Source organism: Furipterus horrens, unplaced genomic scaffold, assembly GCF_987537825.1.
Source record: "Furipterus horrens unplaced genomic scaffold, mFurHor1.1.pri manual_scaffold_6, whole genome shotgun sequence".
In the NCBI taxonomy this organism is placed as follows: domain Eukaryota; kingdom Metazoa; phylum Chordata; class Mammalia; order Chiroptera; family Furipteridae; genus Furipterus; species Furipterus horrens.
In genome coordinates this window covers 27282895-27300839 of record NW_028327176.1, presented here as the reverse complement: position 1 = coordinate 27300839, position 17945 = coordinate 27282895, and the positions used below count along the sequence as shown (strand labels likewise).

Here is a 17945-nt window from a genome sequence, read left to right as displayed (position 1 = left end):
GGAATGGAATTTCCCTTCGATAAGGAGAAGCCAAGATTTATTAAATCAGTTGATTTCTGTTGTTGTTGTTGTAGTTCCTATGGTTTCCTTTTCTCTCCAAGTAAATTTTTTTTTTTTACTGAGAAATCACATAACAGGACATTAACATTCACAGAGTGTACAAATTATCATCTGATTATTTTTAGAACCAGTTTATCAACTGTTTTAGATAAGAGCTTTTGTGGGATCTGATTACAGCTCTCTCTGACCAGAGCTACAGTTTTTTGACATAGAAAAAGTTGGCCATCTCACTATGCATGAAAAGTGAAATCCGCTTTGTACTTTCTCACCCCCTACTTTTTAAAGAAGGGTAGAGATTCTGGGAGGGAGAGAGAGTGGGTATAGAAGAAACTTCAGAACAATTACAGCTGCAAACTTTTCTTGACCTAGTGGGATCAGAGAATGCAGAGTTTTTATGGTATATGAAAGAGAAATTAATTTCATTCACTCATTTCAGGCAAAGAGAACAGCATGTGCAAGGTCAGGCAGGATCCAGAAACTTCTTCTGTGCCTCAGTGGCAAGTGACCCCCATAGTGGTACAATGGATATCACCATTTACACAACATCCCCAATAAGTGACTTATTTTATAGCAGTGAAAGCATTTACCATTTTTTCCTGCTTGGTTGGCCTTTTCAGTCCTGAGGAGGATCCTCCCTCCTTCGTAGACACCCATTGCTGCTTATCAGTAAAACAAGTTTGTTGTGGTCACCGGGCTTTTGCTTCCGTCATCGCCATCCCTGATGGAGCCGAGACAGTGCCATCACTTGGGACCTGTCCACTTCTTCCCTCTTGCCCCTTTTATTTCAGCCAGTTCAGCACAAAAACAATCAGACTCTCTTGATTCGTGACATAACAGAGAGGGCCAGGAACTGTATGGTGTTCAGGAAGCTCTTTAGCTGAGCACTAGATGAAGGGGTTGTCTGATGATTAGGGGCCATGGTCTACACAGGCAAGTCCCTTCAAATGCTGGAATTACACACATTCAGCGTGGCAAGATGTTTACACTGTGAGAAACACAGATGACCTCAGATGGTCTGAGGTAATGGTTCTCAAAGTGTGGTCCCCTCATCAGCAACATCAGCATCCCCTGGGAATTTGTGAGAGATGTGATTTGGGGGGACCTGCTCTGGGCCTCCTGAATCAGGAGCTCTGGAGATGAGCACCCTGACATTTGAGAACCAGTAGCCTCAGGTGATAGCACAGCCACCCTTCTGGGAGCATGCTCAGTGATTAGAATGCCAGGTGAAACTGCCCCCTCTCTTTTAATTGTTATTTTCCAATCTCTCTCTTTGCTGAGTACTTAAGAGTTAAATTAACCTAAATTAAATGCTCTTCTGGTGAAACGCAGCTGTATCCATAATTATGTGGTAATGATATCATCCACATTTTTTTCAGAATGCCCTTGTTAAAGCTAGTTAGACTACCTTGTATTTTTTAAGATTATGATGATATTTTGAAAAGAAATTCTAACAAGCCTATATGAGTAGCTTAGATAATCAAAGCTGATTCTCGGGCCATGCGCCTCCTCTGGGGAGAAGACAGACTTCCCTAAGCGATACAGCAGGATTTGTGAACTGTGGCGCTGTCCCTGCTCAAGGTGTGTGCTGCTTTGAAATCCTCTTTCAGTAGCCAGGTCGATGTTAGTGCCCTACCTTGATTGGTTAGGGCATGGTGGCTTTGAAATCCAGTTAATTTAGCAATCACTGTTCATGATGCAGACAGGATACTGAAACCTGCAACTTGACCAGAGGGAACGGTATGAATGGGCCAGTGTGCTTCTTCACAGACATTCTGCTCATTGACCTGAGCCACTAGACGAAGTCCCTTCCTTTCCTTCCCAGGAAATCACGTTCTGGGTAGTCATGCTGTCCAAACAAAGCCACCTCAGGAAGCTTTTCTCAGCTTCTCCAAAGCTGCAGTTCCCTAATGCTGGTCCCTGGTGACGTTTTCACAATAAAACTCTAGCACAATGACACTATAGCAATCTTTTTCTTAAAGCCAAATTTCTTTAAAAATTGTTCTTTATGATGACACTGAATTTACTGGTTTTTGGTGGGACGATAGCCTTTCATGAAATGATAATAGATGGTAGGGTTTTTAAAATTTTTTTAGATTTTATTTATTTACTTTTAGAGAGAAGGGAAGGGAGGGGGTAAAGGTGGAGAAAACCATCAATGTGTGAGAGATATATGGATCATTTGCCTCTCACACGCCCCGAACTGGGACCTGGCCCACAACCTAGGCATGTGCCCTGACTGGGAATCGAACCAGCAGCCTTTCAGTTCACAAGCCCAGTGCTCAATTCACTGAGCCACACCAGCCAGGGTGGTAGGTTTTTTAACATCCTTGCTTTGCAAAATTAAAAGTTGGCAATTTGCTCCAATCCATCACATTGTTTTTTGACATTTTATTGGTCCTTAAATGCCAAACTTGGGGATTATTTCTCCACTGAATGAACCAGGACATAGCACTGCAGGAGGTATTGTCCTTCCAGGTGATTTCAGCCATTAAACCAATTGTTTGAAGGCTAGAAATAGCCTCACTGTAAAGAAGAAAAAGACGTTGATTTAAAAAATGGAATCAAATTGGATGTTTAGAATCAGTCACACATACTTGGGTGGCTAAAATGACTGCACTGATGAGAAAATCTAAGCACTTTCCAAACAAGGAGGGTTGGGAAAAACTCCACTTAAGACTTTGCAGAAATCATCTAATTTATGAAAAATAAGATGGCGCCATTGAAGGAGGAACTTGATTCTTTCATTAGAATGGATTTCCAGGAAGGATAGGAAGAAACCCAAAGGGATCAAAATTGAAATTGCAAGTAGAAAAGTTCTCTTCTAGAGAAGGTTGTTAAACCTCAGACTGAGGAACCCCATGAAAAAACTAAGCAGTTCTTTATGTCCTGCAGACAACAGGCTCTCAGAAAAAGAGAAATAAGCACCCTGTGTTGATCTCAACTTTGAAATGCACTTAGTAGGGCAGGACACAGAACAGTGTGATGAGTGAATTGAAAGGTTATGGTAAATTTACACCGTGGAATACTACACAGCAGTAAAAAAGAAGGACCACTTATCTTTTGCAACAGCGTGGATGGAACTGGAGACTGCTATGCTAAGTGAAATAAGCCAGTTGGAGAAAGACAAATACCACATTTACATGTGGAATCTAATGAACAAAATAACGAGCAAAATAGAAACAGAAGCATAGATACATTGAACAGACTGACAGTTGTCTTGGGGGGGGGAGCTGGATGAAAGAAGTTAGAACAATTAACCAAAGAATACATATGCATGACCCATGGACAGGGACAATGGTATGGGGATTGCCTGAGGGAGGGGCGTGCTGGGTGGAGGTGGACAAAGGGGGCGAAAGCCGGGAAAAAGCGGGGACAACTATAATAGCATAAACAATAAAAAAAATACATTGCTGAGGAAAAAGAAAAAACAGCGTTCCACCAGGTTGTGAAATCCCAGTGGTGAAACCCTTTGACTACCTGCTGTGGGACACAGAGAGAGTGAAACAGTAGCTGCCAACCACAGCTGCACACTAGGATCACCTGGGTCACTTTAAAACCAGTCTCGCCCCAGAGATGCGGTCAAGTGTCCCCTGACATAAGTGTTTTTCTAAATGCTCTCCAGATGAATTTCATGTACTTCCTGGGCTGAGAAACCACTATGCTAGAGAGGAAGGCGATGTCTTTTTTCATCACTGTAGCTGCTTATGTTAATATTGAGGAATTGTAATTTCACCCTCCTTTCCCACCTAGATAGAGGCACTTGAGAGAGGGAGTTCTTGTGGTCCCCACCTAAACGGGAACTCCCTGAGCGTGGAGCCTGGTTTTTCTGATTCACTGCTCCCTCCTAGACCTAGAACAGAGCCTGTACATAGTGAGCCAATGGTGAAGGCCTGCCAGCCAGGGGCTTTATGGTGCTTATAACTTATTTTGAATTCTTGGTGACTTCCCCTCCTTTGGTGTTTTTATTTGTAAGAGAAAATGGGGCGTGGTGAATTCTCTAGTTCTTCACTAGGAACTGTGAGAGTCAGATCTTACGAGTGTGGGTTCTCAGCTGGAGTACATAGCAGCATTACCTGCTGGCTTTTTAAGGCTACTGATGTCTGCGCCCACCTCAAAACCAACTGAATCAGAATCCACGAGAGTGGGGTCCTGGCATGTGTGGTTTTAATCATGTCTGGCTAAGAACCGTCACCTGAGGGCAGTGGTTTCCAAAGTACCTGGCTCAGCAGCAGTAGCATCACCTGTGAGCTGGTTAGAAATGCAGATCCTCAGACCTCCTACATCAAAAACTTTGGGGGTGAGACCCAGGCAGCAGTCTGGAGTTTACCAAGCCCTCCAGGTGATTCAGATGCTCACTTAAGTTCAAGAAACTCTGCTTTAGGACATCTCTTTGGGTCTTGCTGCACAACAGAAGTAGCAGTTTGGAGAAAGTGCCTCAATGAATGTCATTTAATAATTCCCTGGCTTATGGCTCTGACCTAACCTTTCCTGCTGCACCTCTGTTGCTACATTAATGCATCGAACCTGTTAGCAGCTCTTTCTCTGTCTCTTCCCTGCTAACTCCCCCTGGAGCATTGGCCCTTTCCTCTCCCACTCAGGCGCCTCTGGGCAGCCTTCAGGGGCCTTCTTAAATTTTGTTCCCTCCTGAAAACCCTTTTTTTTTTTTTTTACTTATTCCAATAGAAGGTAAGTGCCCATTGCATTCCTTTTTGTCATTCTTTTGGGTTTTATTTTTTTAACCTACCATTTCTGTGTGACCTTGGGCGAGTAACTTAACCTCTCTGTTTCCTCTGTGAAATGGGGATAATAATAGTGCCTGCCTACTTCATTACATGAGTTAACACATGTCGAAGTACCCAAAGGTAATACTCACCAAGTGCAATTTTCTATATCGTTGAGTGATGGGTATATAATATTCCATAGTGCATGGTATATACGCAACACATGTCCAAGGCCTCTGCCCTCCCCACTGGCCCAGTCCACCTTCTTAATGATTATTTGATTGCAGGCATTTGTGGCATGTTTGTCAATTTGAGATTTACCCTATTTCTATGGGATGATGAATGTGTTGTCTAAAGAATATAGGTTCCGGGCAGTACCCACAACTCCTCCCCAGCCTGTCCCCCCATGCTACCAATTTTATTCCTTCAGCGCTCCTCAAACCCATCTTCTCCCTATCCCTTCCTTCCTCTAGGCTTTCATCATTTCTCCCTACCTCTCTTACCCTCTCAAAAATAAGAACACTTCATTGAACATGTTCACCTGACCTCATTGCTCAAAATAACCCCTCAGTGGCATTTCCTTGTCTACAGGCTCCTTCACATGGACCAGGAGGTTCTCTGTGTCCTGGCCACAGTATTTCTCTGGTCTCATCTCCTGCCCTCCCCCACCTTGAATTCTTACTCTTGTGACATCAGACTGCCTATAGTGCCCCACGTGGTCTATTCTGCTTCATGCCCTTGAACCTTTGCTCTGTCTTTGGTGGTTCCGAACCATTCCTCCCCTTAAAGACTCAGCTTATCATTTACACCACTACACTGAAATTACCTAGTCATTCATTTCTCTTTCTCAAACCAGACCTATAAGCTCCATAGGGTAATGTTCTTTTTTTTTTTTAGCACCCAGCACATAGTAAGCAGGCTCTAAGTATTTTTATTTAATTGGAAACAATCTAAACATCTTTTTTTTTAAGATTTTATTTATTTATCTTTAGAGAGAGGGGAAAGAAGGGAGAAAGAGGAAGAGAAACATTGACGTGCAAGAGAAACATCGATTGGTTGCCTCTCACATGCCCCCAACTGGTGACCTGGCCCACTACCCAGGCATGTGCCCTGACTGGGACTTGAACCAGCGACCTTTCGGTCACAGGTCAGCGCTCAGTCCACTGAGCCACCCCGGCCAGGGCTCTAAGTATTTTTTTATCAGAACTGAGAATACAAAAAGATCTTGGCCATCTAAAAGGCAGACCATAAAACTTAGCAGGGAGATAAAATTTAACAAGAACATCTGGGTTTTAAAACAAAGAAAGAAAGAAAATAAGTCTAGATCTAAGTACTGAGTACAAGGTGGGATAAAGATGACTCATCAGAACCTGTAGACCATGCAAGAAAAGAAAGGCTGTAGCTTCAGTTGACTTTATGCTCCTCATGAGTCATCAGTGTGAGGTAACTCCCGCAGCGTAGAGTCAGAACAAGGAAAGTAATAGTCCTGCTGGTCAGAGCACTCGGAAGGGTCACATTCCTCTCTTACCTTAAAAGGGGATGAAGCATGTTCAAAGGAAGGCAGTTAGAATCGTGAGTAAGGTGAACCCCATCAGATGGTGAATAGTTGAAGGAAGTAGGGCTGTTTTATCTGGAGAAGACAGAGGGGTCATAAATGCATTCAGATGCCTGGACAGCTCATTGGGAACCTCAACATGCAGAATTAGGCCCATAGATCGATTAACACTGGAATAGTCTGTCATATGAGCTCCAGGTCCCTGCAGGCTCTGAGGGCATCTCAGCCACTGAAGGTGGTTTGGACTCAATGTCCATTTACCCTGCTCAACTTTGAGACTTGGGGATTTAAGAGGTCACTGAGCTCATATTGATAGAATGTTGGGGACTGGCACTAGGAGGACATCTGATAGGAATTCCTTTTGTCCCTCTAGGGGAAATTATGAGTTAACTAGATAGAAATTGCTTCTGGACCAGAAGTCTGAATCTTAGTGGGCAAGTCACTCATTATATGTGTGAATGTATCAGAAAAGATATCTTGATGGTCTCACCTAGTGTAACCACAGCTTTGCCTTTTCCCAAGCCCTTTTGTGGAACTTTCAATAAAGTGATTACCTTTGTTTTGTTTTGTTTTTTGCTTTTTAGTTCTGGAGCATCTTGGCTTGTGGGAAGCAGTCAGGAAGATCATCTCAGGATCAGAGCTAATAACGGGATTCCCCTATACCTTCACGGTGCCAGGCCTGCCCCAGTACCTCCAGAGCCTCACCAAACTGGCCATCGCTGCAGTGTGGGCAGTGGCGGTCCAGGCTGGAGAGCAGACGAGGGACGCTCCCATCTCCTTCTCTCAGCTGCTGGAGTCTTCCTTCCCTGAAGTGCGCCTGCTGACACTGGAAGCCCTGTTGGCAAGGTTTTCAGCAGCAGCCTCTGGGTTAGGAGAGAAGGAACTGCCACCCTTGCTATGGAATATGGGAGGGACGTTCCTGATGTTGGCTGTGAAGGAAAGTCACCCAGAATGCTTCTGCAAGGTAAAGTCTCCGGTGTACTGACCGCCCCCTCCCACCCCCCACAGTCTTTGATGAGCCCACCAGCATGATGAGCTCATGAAGGCAGGATTGGGTCTGGCTTCTCCAGGAGCAGCAAAAGGGAGACTCAGCATCAGCAGGGCAAGGACTCTTTGTGGAGCTTGGCGTGGCTTCACATAGGGGGGCGCTAAGAAGAGTGTTTGATGATGATAGTGTTGATGACAGAGATTAACCAAAGGCAGGTTGAGAATAAACCACTGAATGCTCTAGGACACGGCACGGACAATTAGCTGTAGGGCGTGTCAGAGGGCAGTCTTTGCTGACGTGGCTGTTTGGGGGCAGATAGCTACCTAGAAAGCAGAGTCAGAGGGAAGGGACACTGCCTTCGGAATCTGGACATCTAGACTGATCCCAGATCACTAGGGTCCCTTGGGTGTGTCACTGCTCCACCCTGTCTTGGTGTCCCAAAAGTATTAGAGGGAAACAAGAAGTCAGTGGGAGCTTTTTGAAAGATAGACACCCACCCCTTATTGTTACAAGTGATTATCATTTAGCTTCTGAAGACTTTTGCCTGAGGTGGTTTTCTTTTCTTTTTTTCATGGATCTGGTTTACACAGATACTGAAAATTCTCCATTGCATGGACCCCAGTGAGTGGCTTCCCCAGACTGAATGCTGTATCCATCTAACCCCAGAGGAGTTCTTGAACTGGACAATGGATATAGCTTCCAATGAAAGGTCTGCCCCCCATGCTCGCTGTGTAAACTCGGTTCTTTGTGGTCCCATCAGTCACTTATGTAATGAACATGAGCACAGTCATGACCTAAGGACTCAGGCCCTGTATTTCTTCCCAAATCTGCTTAGGAGCATGTTCTACACTCAAGCAATAGAATGATGTCTGAGTATCGTATTAATAAACAAAAGGTAATCACTTCTGGAGGTGTTCGTGTAACCATGACGTGGAGATCTCCAGCATTCACATCCGCACGGATTACAGACTATCTGCAAAAAGCACCTCTATGTATATGTTTGATTTTATTTCAGGGGTGTCTCTGGCTTACTCTTTCTAGGTCTGAAATTCAAAGTGCAGCTCTGAGACTTGCCTCCAAAGTGATTGCGCACCACATGCGGACGGGTGCCCAGGTAAGGCTCGTTCTGCCCCAGTTCTGGAGTCCAGGTTGTTGTGCTCTTTTTACCTGGAAGGTGTCGGTGGGCAGAATCACCGTGGCGTGTGTGTGTAACCTCTACAAAAATACTGTTCATGCTGATGTTTCACTTTGGATAAAGCTTGTGAAGGATTTTTTGAGCACCACCTGTGACATTTCTCTTGTTCTGGGCACATTTGATTAGAGGCCATGACAATAACACAACCTTCTCCCCCGCAACGCACACACCCAGCCTTTCGTTTTTTCTTTTTCTAGCTAGACTCTCTATTTAAAGAAGGAGGGAACAAGGCAATTCCAAGGATTGCAAGTCAGTAGGATTAAGTCCTAGCCACTGAGTATGAAAATGTATTACTAGGGCTTGACTGTTCCCTCAGAACATGGACCAGCCGGCTGGCTCTGCGTGGAGGCCCGCATATGCCCCACCCATCTCACGGGTCCTTTTCGGGGGAGGTGGCACTACAGTGATCCAAAGACCTTCCTGGGAAGAAGTCTTAAGACAGATACATGCATAGTTAGGGGTACCTGAGGAAGATGCCACCATCACAGAATTATTATAAGTAGAAGACAGCGCTACAGTGAAGTTACCTGAGGATCTTGGCCACCCGTCCCCACCCTGTGATAGTGCAGCGTAACGCTGCGAATTCTGATCCCTGACAATAAAGCAGCACTGAGAGAGGTCCTGGAGCCACCGAGATGACTCAAGACCGGAGGGACAGCCTAATGAGAGAAAAGGAGTGTCCGATCATGACATTGAATATGGGAATCCCAAGGAGGGGGGGAGTGTTTGGGGAGCTGAGGAAGACTTCACAGAGAAGACAGTTAAATTTAGAGAGGCTGTGGGGGGAGAGAAAACCAGAGAGGGGAATTAAGCAGATACACAGTTTCCTTCAGTCTGTCATTCAAAGGCAGGCCAGGGGAGCCAAAGCCAGGTGGTCACTGGGAGATCCAAAAAAAAAAAAAGGAGGAGGATGTTTGTAGGAAGAGAGAATTTGCCTAAAAAATTACAGCCCAGAGGGAAAAAAAACAAGTTCTAAGGAAGTAGTCAGAGGGCTGTCTATTAAGTCTGCCAAAGACATTGTTCTCATCTAAAGCCATTTTTAACTATTTGTCGCATGCATATTAACAATACTGCTTGGTACGTGAATAAACTGATATTTGATGAAAATTGGGAGTTTTCCAGGGAGAGAAATATTAACAGAATGGCAGAGAAGCACATAAAAGAAGTTCCTGGGAAAACCCGGATTTCTTTGTGCGTTGGACTGGGAGTGAGAATCTTCCTTGAAGTCTAAGATGCTCATCAGTTTAGTTTCATAGATAAACAAAGGAGCCAATAGTCTCATTTTGAAAATTTAAAGAGGCTTAGTTGATAGGGGAAGTAAAGTACATTGGAAACAATAACCCCCTTTTAGGAATAGAAAAAAAAAAAAATGATGGAAACAACTCAAATGTCCATCAGCTGCTGAATGGGCAGACAAAATACGGTATATCTATACAATGGAATATTATTCAGCCATATAAAGTAATGAAGTCCTGATACATCCTACTGCATGGATGAACCTTAAAAAAAATAGTAAATGAAAGAAGCCAGTCACAGAAGACCACCTGTTATATGATTCAATTTATATGAAATCTCCAAAAACGGCAAATCCATAGAGACAGTAAATTACCCATTTAGGGCTGGGGATGGGCAGGTAACAGGATGGAGAGAGTGCTAACTAAAGAGTGTAAGGGTTTCTCTCTCTCTTTTTTTTTAAAGTTTTATTCATTTTTATAGAGAGAGGAAGGGAGCGAGAAAGAGAGGGAGAGAAACATCAATGTGTGGTTGCCACTCACACGCCCCCAACTGGGGACCTGGCCTGCAGCCCAGGCATGTGCCCTGACTGGGACTAGAACCAGTGACCCTTTGGTTCTCAGGCCGGTGCTCAATCCACTGAGCCACACCTGCCAGAGCAGGTTTCTCTTTTTGATAATGAAAATACTCTGAAATTGATTGTGGTGATGGCTACACATATATATAAATATACTAAAAACCATTGAATTATAGATGTACTTTAATGGATGAATTACGCAGTATGTGAATAATATCTCAATAAAGCTACTATTAAAAAATAGGGCTTTGTTTAAATAATAATGTTAGTTAGGATGCTTGCCTTAAATGTTGTAACAGAAACTCATAAATACAGCGGCCATAAACCAGACAGAAGCAGCCCAAAGCCGATAGGTTGGCTTCATAGTATTGGATCCCCAGGCCCTTAGCCTTGAGGTCCTGCTGGTCTTAACATGGTCCCAGGTGGTTGCTCCAGCTCCCATCATCTTCTCCTATTTGGCTAGCAGGAAGGAGAAACCCAGGAAGTGAAGGGCATGCCTATTTCCTAGGGTTTGACCTGAAAGTGCACGGATACCACCACCCCATTAGTCAGAACTTAATCACCTTACTCCTAAATTCAAGGGAGTCTAGGAAACATAGTCTTTAGCTGGGTGTCCATGTGCCCTGCCAGAAATATGTGGTTCTGTTATTAAAAATAGAGAAAGTATCTGGTTATTGGAGATAACTATTATTTGTTGCCACAGTCTTTCCCCAAGTTTTGTCTTTACTGACACTATCAAATACACCAATTTTCTGATAACCTGATTTGCATCAGAAAAGACTCACGGAACTTGCTTGCTAGTTATGGTGAGTCTGTATTACTGAAACACAAGTCAGATCTTCTTCTCTGGGCTTGTTTATTTCTCCCTAGTTTGGATGGAAAAACAACTGAAAAATATTTCTTCTGTGGCAAGAGATAATTTGTAGATCCAGTTTGGTGTATGTAGCTCGTCCCTAATTTCATGATTGCATCTTCTGAACTGCTATACATTTTCTGTTTCAGACCAGGAACTCTGTAGCCCCCAAACTGAAGCAGTGGGTTCAGTTGGTCGTCTCATCTTGTGCAGACCATCTTCCCACCGAGTCCAGGCTGGCCACTGCTGAAGTCCTCACCAGCACCACACCGCTGTTCCTCACCAACCCCCAACCCCTTCTTGGTAAGTGCAGTGCGCAGGGCATGGCCATCGCACCACATGTGCTCAAAGTAGGCATAGACTCTGGGTTAAAAAAGAAGGGAAGATGAAAAACGACAGTGTGCACTATTCCTTTACATCTTTCCAGTGTGTTCCCACCATCTTAGTTTCTACCCTGATCATGTTTCACCAACAGCTCTTAGTGGCCTCTTTTCTTTCATCTTGTCCTCTTATGCTTCCAAAAGCTTTCGTGGTCTTTCTAAAATACAGATCTGATTATTTCACTCCACTGCTCAGAGTCTTGGAGTGGGTTCCCTTTGCCTTCAGGATAAAATCTAAATATCCTTTAACATGAGTTATAAGGCTCTTCCTGTTCTGTGCCCTGCCTACCTACCCTCCCCACCCTTCTCGTCGGCCAACATGGGCACTATGAATCATCAGTTCTACAAACAAATTGCTGCTTGACTGACTTCTATTTGTCTTTCAAGACTAGGCCTAACCGTCACCTCTTCCAGGAAGCCTGTTGCAATGATCTTGGTGAGAAATGAATGGGTCAGTGTGAAGCTGTGGCATTGAGGAAAAAGAAAGGACACACTGGAAAGGATTTAGGAAGTTGAATCATGACTTGGTATTGAGGTTCATGTAAAAGGAAATTCAAGGATGACATCCAGGCTTCTGGCTTAAGTGACGGGAAGGATTGCTGGTGTCTTTCATTGAACTTAGTTTTCATTTATGGCATCTCTGGGACATACAGGTAGAGAAATTTTAAAATCACATGGGTGAACAGAGCTTAGCTGGTTTCCAGCCATGTTCTTTACTTTCAGGTCTCTTTCCTCACTGCCAACACCTGTCCTTCAAGAGTATTGATTAGGAAAGAGCCTCATGTCAATGGTGTTGGAGAAAACCAAGCTGTAGAAAACCCTAAGGAATTCTAAAGCATAGGGGGTTTGGTTTGGTTTTAATTTTTAAAAAATTTTGTAAATTGTGGTGTTCTATCTTATTTGTTTTCAAGCCCAGGGTTTAATAAAAGAAACACCCAGAATCTAAAGCCACGCCTCAGTCCCGAATGACCCTGTCCTCTCCTGCTGTTGGGTCCCTGTAGGACTGTGCTGTGACTCTTTGCCATCCATTTCTGGAATTCTGTTTTTGTTCACCTCTTCCATGCCCAGCCTTGGAGAATAAGCCATTGTCCCAGTGTGCAAGGAACTTTCAGTGTAGTTGCAGAGAAAGGATTTACAGAATAAAGGACAGAATTGATTTTTTAAATGGTGAGATTCAAATTTGAAGCACTATAGGGGTTCAGACCAATGAAGTATCTCATATCCCTGTAACTCCCTGGGAAACAAAGTTATCTTTGATGTCCTCTTCATTCTTTCTTCTAAGTGACTCTGAGGCATTTTTCTTATTTCCAAACAAGGACTGAAAGGGGACCTTCTATGATTGTGATTTAATCACTAGACCCAGAAGAATAAGAACAAAGGTTTATCAACTTTGATAAAGTTTCTACAGTGAGAGCAGTACTTTGCAGCACATTTTCGGGGTGACTTTGGCTACTCTAACCCTGCTCTTATCATCCATAAATGTGCATGGAATAACATGGAATTCCTGAGCAAAACTGAGTCCTGGGCAAAAGCCATTGGTTCATAATTACCAGACCTGGTTATAGCACTACAGGCAATAAAGAAGCAGGTCAGTGTGGCTGGTGGCCTATAAGAACTTGAAAAATAGGTACAGAACTGAGAAACAAAGGACATAAAAATGCATGGACAAGTCAAGGACAGAACAGTCATTTAAAGAAAAAGAAACATTGAAGTGGACTAAAGAGGGAAGATTGAGGTTTTTGAGGGCATAACTAACCATGTTAAAGAGGAAAATAGTCAACCCTGGAAAACATTAAAATGGATAGATTCTGAAAGACTGAGTAAAATGTAAAGCCAGCTTTGTAACAGAAAAGAGAGGTCGAAACCACAGAGGGAGCCATTGCTGTTCTGGGTACAACTATAGAAGCATCAGTGACTGATACCAGGCTCTCCATGGAGACATCAGGGAAAGGATAAGCTGAAGAGGGCTCTTAGGACAGGGCTCGCTCTCCATTGAAGGCCAGGGATGATGAGTGGTGGGCTCCCGTGGCCCTCCACGGTGATCTTCCACAAGCCTGGGCTCAACCAGGCTGTGCAGCATGTATCCTTTCTATGAGGTCCTGCCCACCTTGCACCTCCCTCATGAAGTCTGCCTTGGTTACATCAGTTTACTGTGATCTTTCCCTTTGGTGAGTCACAGCCACACATTTCCATACCTGACTTCTCACTGCCTTATCGGTGCTCAGAGGTAGACACTGTCTTTTCCTGTTCCATTGTACACAGCAGCACCCAGCACAGGAACTAGACAGAGCTCCTGCCCAGGGGTAATGGCGGTCAGGTAGTGGGCCCTGCACAGACATGGTGTAAGCTAGTGTCTTTATCTTGGTTCCTTGCCCTTTTCGATTCTTGCTCCCAAAGCATAATCTTCATTGAAACTTTGCTTTCAGAATTGATAAGCTCAAACAGTCACTCATACCCGCACTGGGCTAGTTTCCCCAAAGCGGTCTTGATACTTAATGTTTCATTCCTGAGAGTTGTGAGTCACTGTGGACAGCTAGGCCCAGGGCCTTAGTCAGCCAGGCTGCACCTTCTAGGGGCCCTTGCCTGGGGTTAGTTGCCTCCAGAAACCTTCACCCATCAAAAAAATAAGACACTTCCAAACCTTCCCCCTTACAAGCCCTCTCTCTTCCATAGTTTATCTGACTCTCAAATATTCCTTTCTTGTAATACCCAGAAAAAAAGGAATGGCTGTTGCTCATTAAATACTGATCTCTGCTGTGTATTTAAAGTGGTGTTTGTACCTGCTTGTAAGTTGTATCCTAGGTAATTTGAATTTTTTCTGTGCTCTTAGGACTGCAGGATACACTTGCCCTCTGGAAGTGTGTCCTCACCCTCCTGCAGAGTGAGGAGCAAGCTGTCAGAGACGCAGCCACAGAAACAGTGACGGCCGCCATGTCACAAGAAAACACCTGCCAGTCAACAGGTACCCCCTTCTTCTGCTTCTGCATTGCTTGCCTGCTCTTAGGGGTTGACACACTTTTTCAGTAAAGGTCCAGAGAACAAATATTTTAGGCTTTGCTGGCCATTCAGTCTCCATCTCAAATGCCGAGTTAGTGGGAAAGGAACCTTAAACAACAGGTAAACAAGTGGGCATGTCTGTTCCAATAAAACTTTATTTACAAAAACAGGTGGCTGCTAGCCATAGTTTGCTGACCCCTGCTCTAGAACACCAGAGAGAAAAATTATTTTCAAAGATAGAATTCTAATAAACAGTGCCTTTGTTAGTTACATTCTCATCCTCTTTAAACAAGGAAAGTCTCAATTACCTGTGGGGTTACACAACCCAGGAATGGTGCACCGCTCCATCATGGCGTTCCTCCGTGAACTTTTACACACTACAGAAACAGATGAATGTAGGTCTACAGAGTGCCCTTTTGCGCCTAGGCTCCTCGTTCAGTGGCGATGTTAGCCCAGGAGGTAGGAGGGGCACAGCCTGTGGGCTGAGGCCCTGGGCCCCGGTTATCTGTGTGTGATGGCAGATGCTCTGGAAGCCGACGGGAGCTGTTGGCTGTGGGTGGACAGGGGCTGCTGGATAGAAGGGACAGGAGGCAGGTAGAACAGAAGGTCACACCTGTGGACAAATGGCTATCTGGGAGGGCGACCTCTCTGGTGGACTGGGACTCCCTGCACTTGGGACTGGGTGTCAGGAAAGATCCCTGGGTCTGCCACCCCAAAGAGAAGCAAGCACACCAGTTGGAGGCAAGGGGTTAACAGGCTGAGCAAAGAAGTCTGCCTCAGTGGACCGCAGGATGGGAGGGAGATAGCCAGACAGGGTTTGTAAGCAGTTCAGGGCCCCTCCTCCCCATGGTTAGGGCTGCGGCCCCTAGACTCTTCCCTTGGAATGTGTGAGCTTCCTGGTACTGTTGTAATGGTCTGGGTCTCTACTCTGCAGATGTGGCGAAAGCTAGCTTTTTAATAATCTCTCAGTGATATCACCCTAGAGCAGGTTCAGCCAGAGTTAGCTTTGCCTCTCTGTGGACAGACCTGCAGATCCGTGCTGCTAGTGGTGTGCAAGCAGCCTTCCTGCCTCCCCCACCCCAGCCTGCCCAAGCTCCTGGAGATCGAAAGATCTGCCATTTCCCTTAGGAGGACACACAGAGACCCAGCAAGAACTCAGTAAATATTTAGTGGAATATAATGCTGGATTTGTTTAGGACCTTCTCCACCAAAGCTGGGAAAGGTCATTTCATAGTAGAATTCTTAAGGTGGACATCTTCTCTGCTAATCTTTATCGTCTTTGCCCTGCTACTATTATTTCAGAATTTTTCCAAATTTATTTATAGTAAAACTATATTATGTTCTCCCACCTAATTTGAATTTTTTCTCAAGATATAGGAATCAATAGTTAAATATTGAGTGCCTTTTGCATGTGAAATTCCATATGGGAAAGCCTCTGAGGGAATAATAAATGTATCTTTATAGTCTTTATCTTGGTCTATAAAAGAGGATTTGAGGTGTGAAAAGACAAGAAATCTATAACAACTAAATATAGTATTGTACATTACCCTGGGCCAGATCCTGTTCTTGAGGGGTGAAAGCTGTATAGGAAATTACGAGAATAATTGACAACATTGAATTATTATCTGGAAATTAAAATCGATGTTAAATTTCCTGAATTTGATGACTGTACCGTGGTTTTGTAAGAGAATGTTATTGTTTTTAGGAAATCCACAACTGAAATATTAGGAGGTAAACAGGCAGAATACCTGGAACTTAGATGGTTCAGAAAAAAATAAAACTGTGCATATAAAGAGTAATCACAAATATGGGATTGCTATAGTTGTATCTTTTCTGTATGCTTGAAATGATTCCAAAATAAATTTTTTTAATCCATTCCTCAACTAGAAAAGACCAACATGGTATATGTTGATAGATCATCTGACTGGTTTATCAACAATTCAACCCCCAATGTGACTCTTGTAATTTCCCCCTGAATTATATAAAAACACTGTTCCCCTTTTCTTTTTTAAAACACATGTTGAATGAATTTTTGCATCTGAAAAGAAGCAAACTCAAGCCAGATCCTTTCAATTCAAAGATCTCCACAATATAATGCCACTCTGGGAGGCACCTGCACTTCTCTGTGTTGCCTGATAGCAGTGCTTAGACAGAACCTCCCAAACAGCCATCTGTTTGCTTAGACTGAAAAGTAGCTGAGGACTGAGGGTCACCCCCAATTTTTCACCTTAGTCAGTGTAGCCAGCTGACTTAGCAGAACAATATTGTCTCATTTTTACATCCCTCAAGGACATCAGCAGCTGATGGCAACTTCTCACGTTCCTTCAGGGATTTTGTAGAATACACTACTAATGGTTTGCTCTTGGGTGTTCCAAGTTAGTTATCACTATTAAATCTTGAGTTCTTTGGAAATATATGTCATTAAGTTTTGTCTCCAAATCAGTAGTTTAATAAATGTCACAGTAAGATAATATTAAGTTATGTTAATATTTAAGATCTTCTTTGAGAAGGCTAAATATTGTTCGAAATAAGTTAAATTAATTCTTACTTTTCCCAGTAAGAAGAAAATACAACATGAGGACTCCCTGCCTCTTAAGGTCTCATCCCGTGAGTGAGGGCTGGATGAGGGCAGGAGGAGCTTCGTGCTCACGCTGTCCAACAGCCTGCCGGGGTTGCGGGGAGGTGCGAGGTGCACCCAGGGTCGAGGGAGGTTCCTGAGAGTACAGCTGGCCCAAAGGAAGGGATGAACAGGACGCAGATGAGAGCATTCAACACAGAAGGAAGAACCAGAGCCAAAACTTGGAGTTGGGGGAACTTGGGACCTAATGGGGCAGCAGCATGCAGACTGGTGCGGCCAGGACCCGGCCGAGGCCAGGGGAGTAGAGAAGGGAATAAGCTAGAAAGGCAGGGGCACCCACCCATGGAAGGATTTTCAGTGCAGGCCAAGGAACCTCCTCTGGGTGAAGTGAGGCTGCAGAGGGTTTTAAATGGGGGTCATGGTGCCAGAAACGTGTATGTTTAAGATGGATCAGGGCTGGGGGTGAGTGGGTGAAATTTTGAGCCATGAGCTGCCATCAGCGGTGATGGGAGGGTAGACTCAACAGGATTTAGGGGCTGGTGCTTGTGGGAGGTTGGCAACAAGGAAAAGCAAAGATGACTTCAAGGTTGCAAACCTGCAAGCTATCCATGGGAAATACCAAGCCGGGCCTCGGGCGCTGATGGAGCAGTTGGGCTGTGGCGTTCCAGGAAGTGAAACTACCAGGAATCGGGAAAGACGCTTAGAGGCCACACGTCACTGTGATCTGAAACAGATTATTCCTTAGGCCCTTGAGAGATCAGCAATGGAAACTAAGAGAGCAAAGAGGGACCTTTATCTGCTGTAGGAA

General features: G+C 44.3%; 1 protein-coding gene across 1 annotated transcript in view; it reads left to right on the top strand.

The window, feature by feature from the left end:
• THADA (THADA armadillo repeat containing) overlaps positions 1 to 17945 on the top strand; it is a 285790-nt gene that overhangs the window by 233550 nt on the left and 34295 nt on the right. Inside the window, exons 31-35 of the mRNA XM_090281217.1 lie at positions 6921 to 7300; positions 7915 to 8033; positions 8366 to 8438; positions 11332 to 11485; positions 14393 to 14524. Coding sequence (XP_090137343.1) covers positions 6921 to 7300; positions 7915 to 8033; positions 8366 to 8438; positions 11332 to 11485; positions 14393 to 14524 — 858 coding nt within the window. The remainder of the gene's footprint in view (positions 1 to 6920; positions 7301 to 7914; positions 8034 to 8365; positions 8439 to 11331; positions 11486 to 14392; positions 14525 to 17945) is intronic.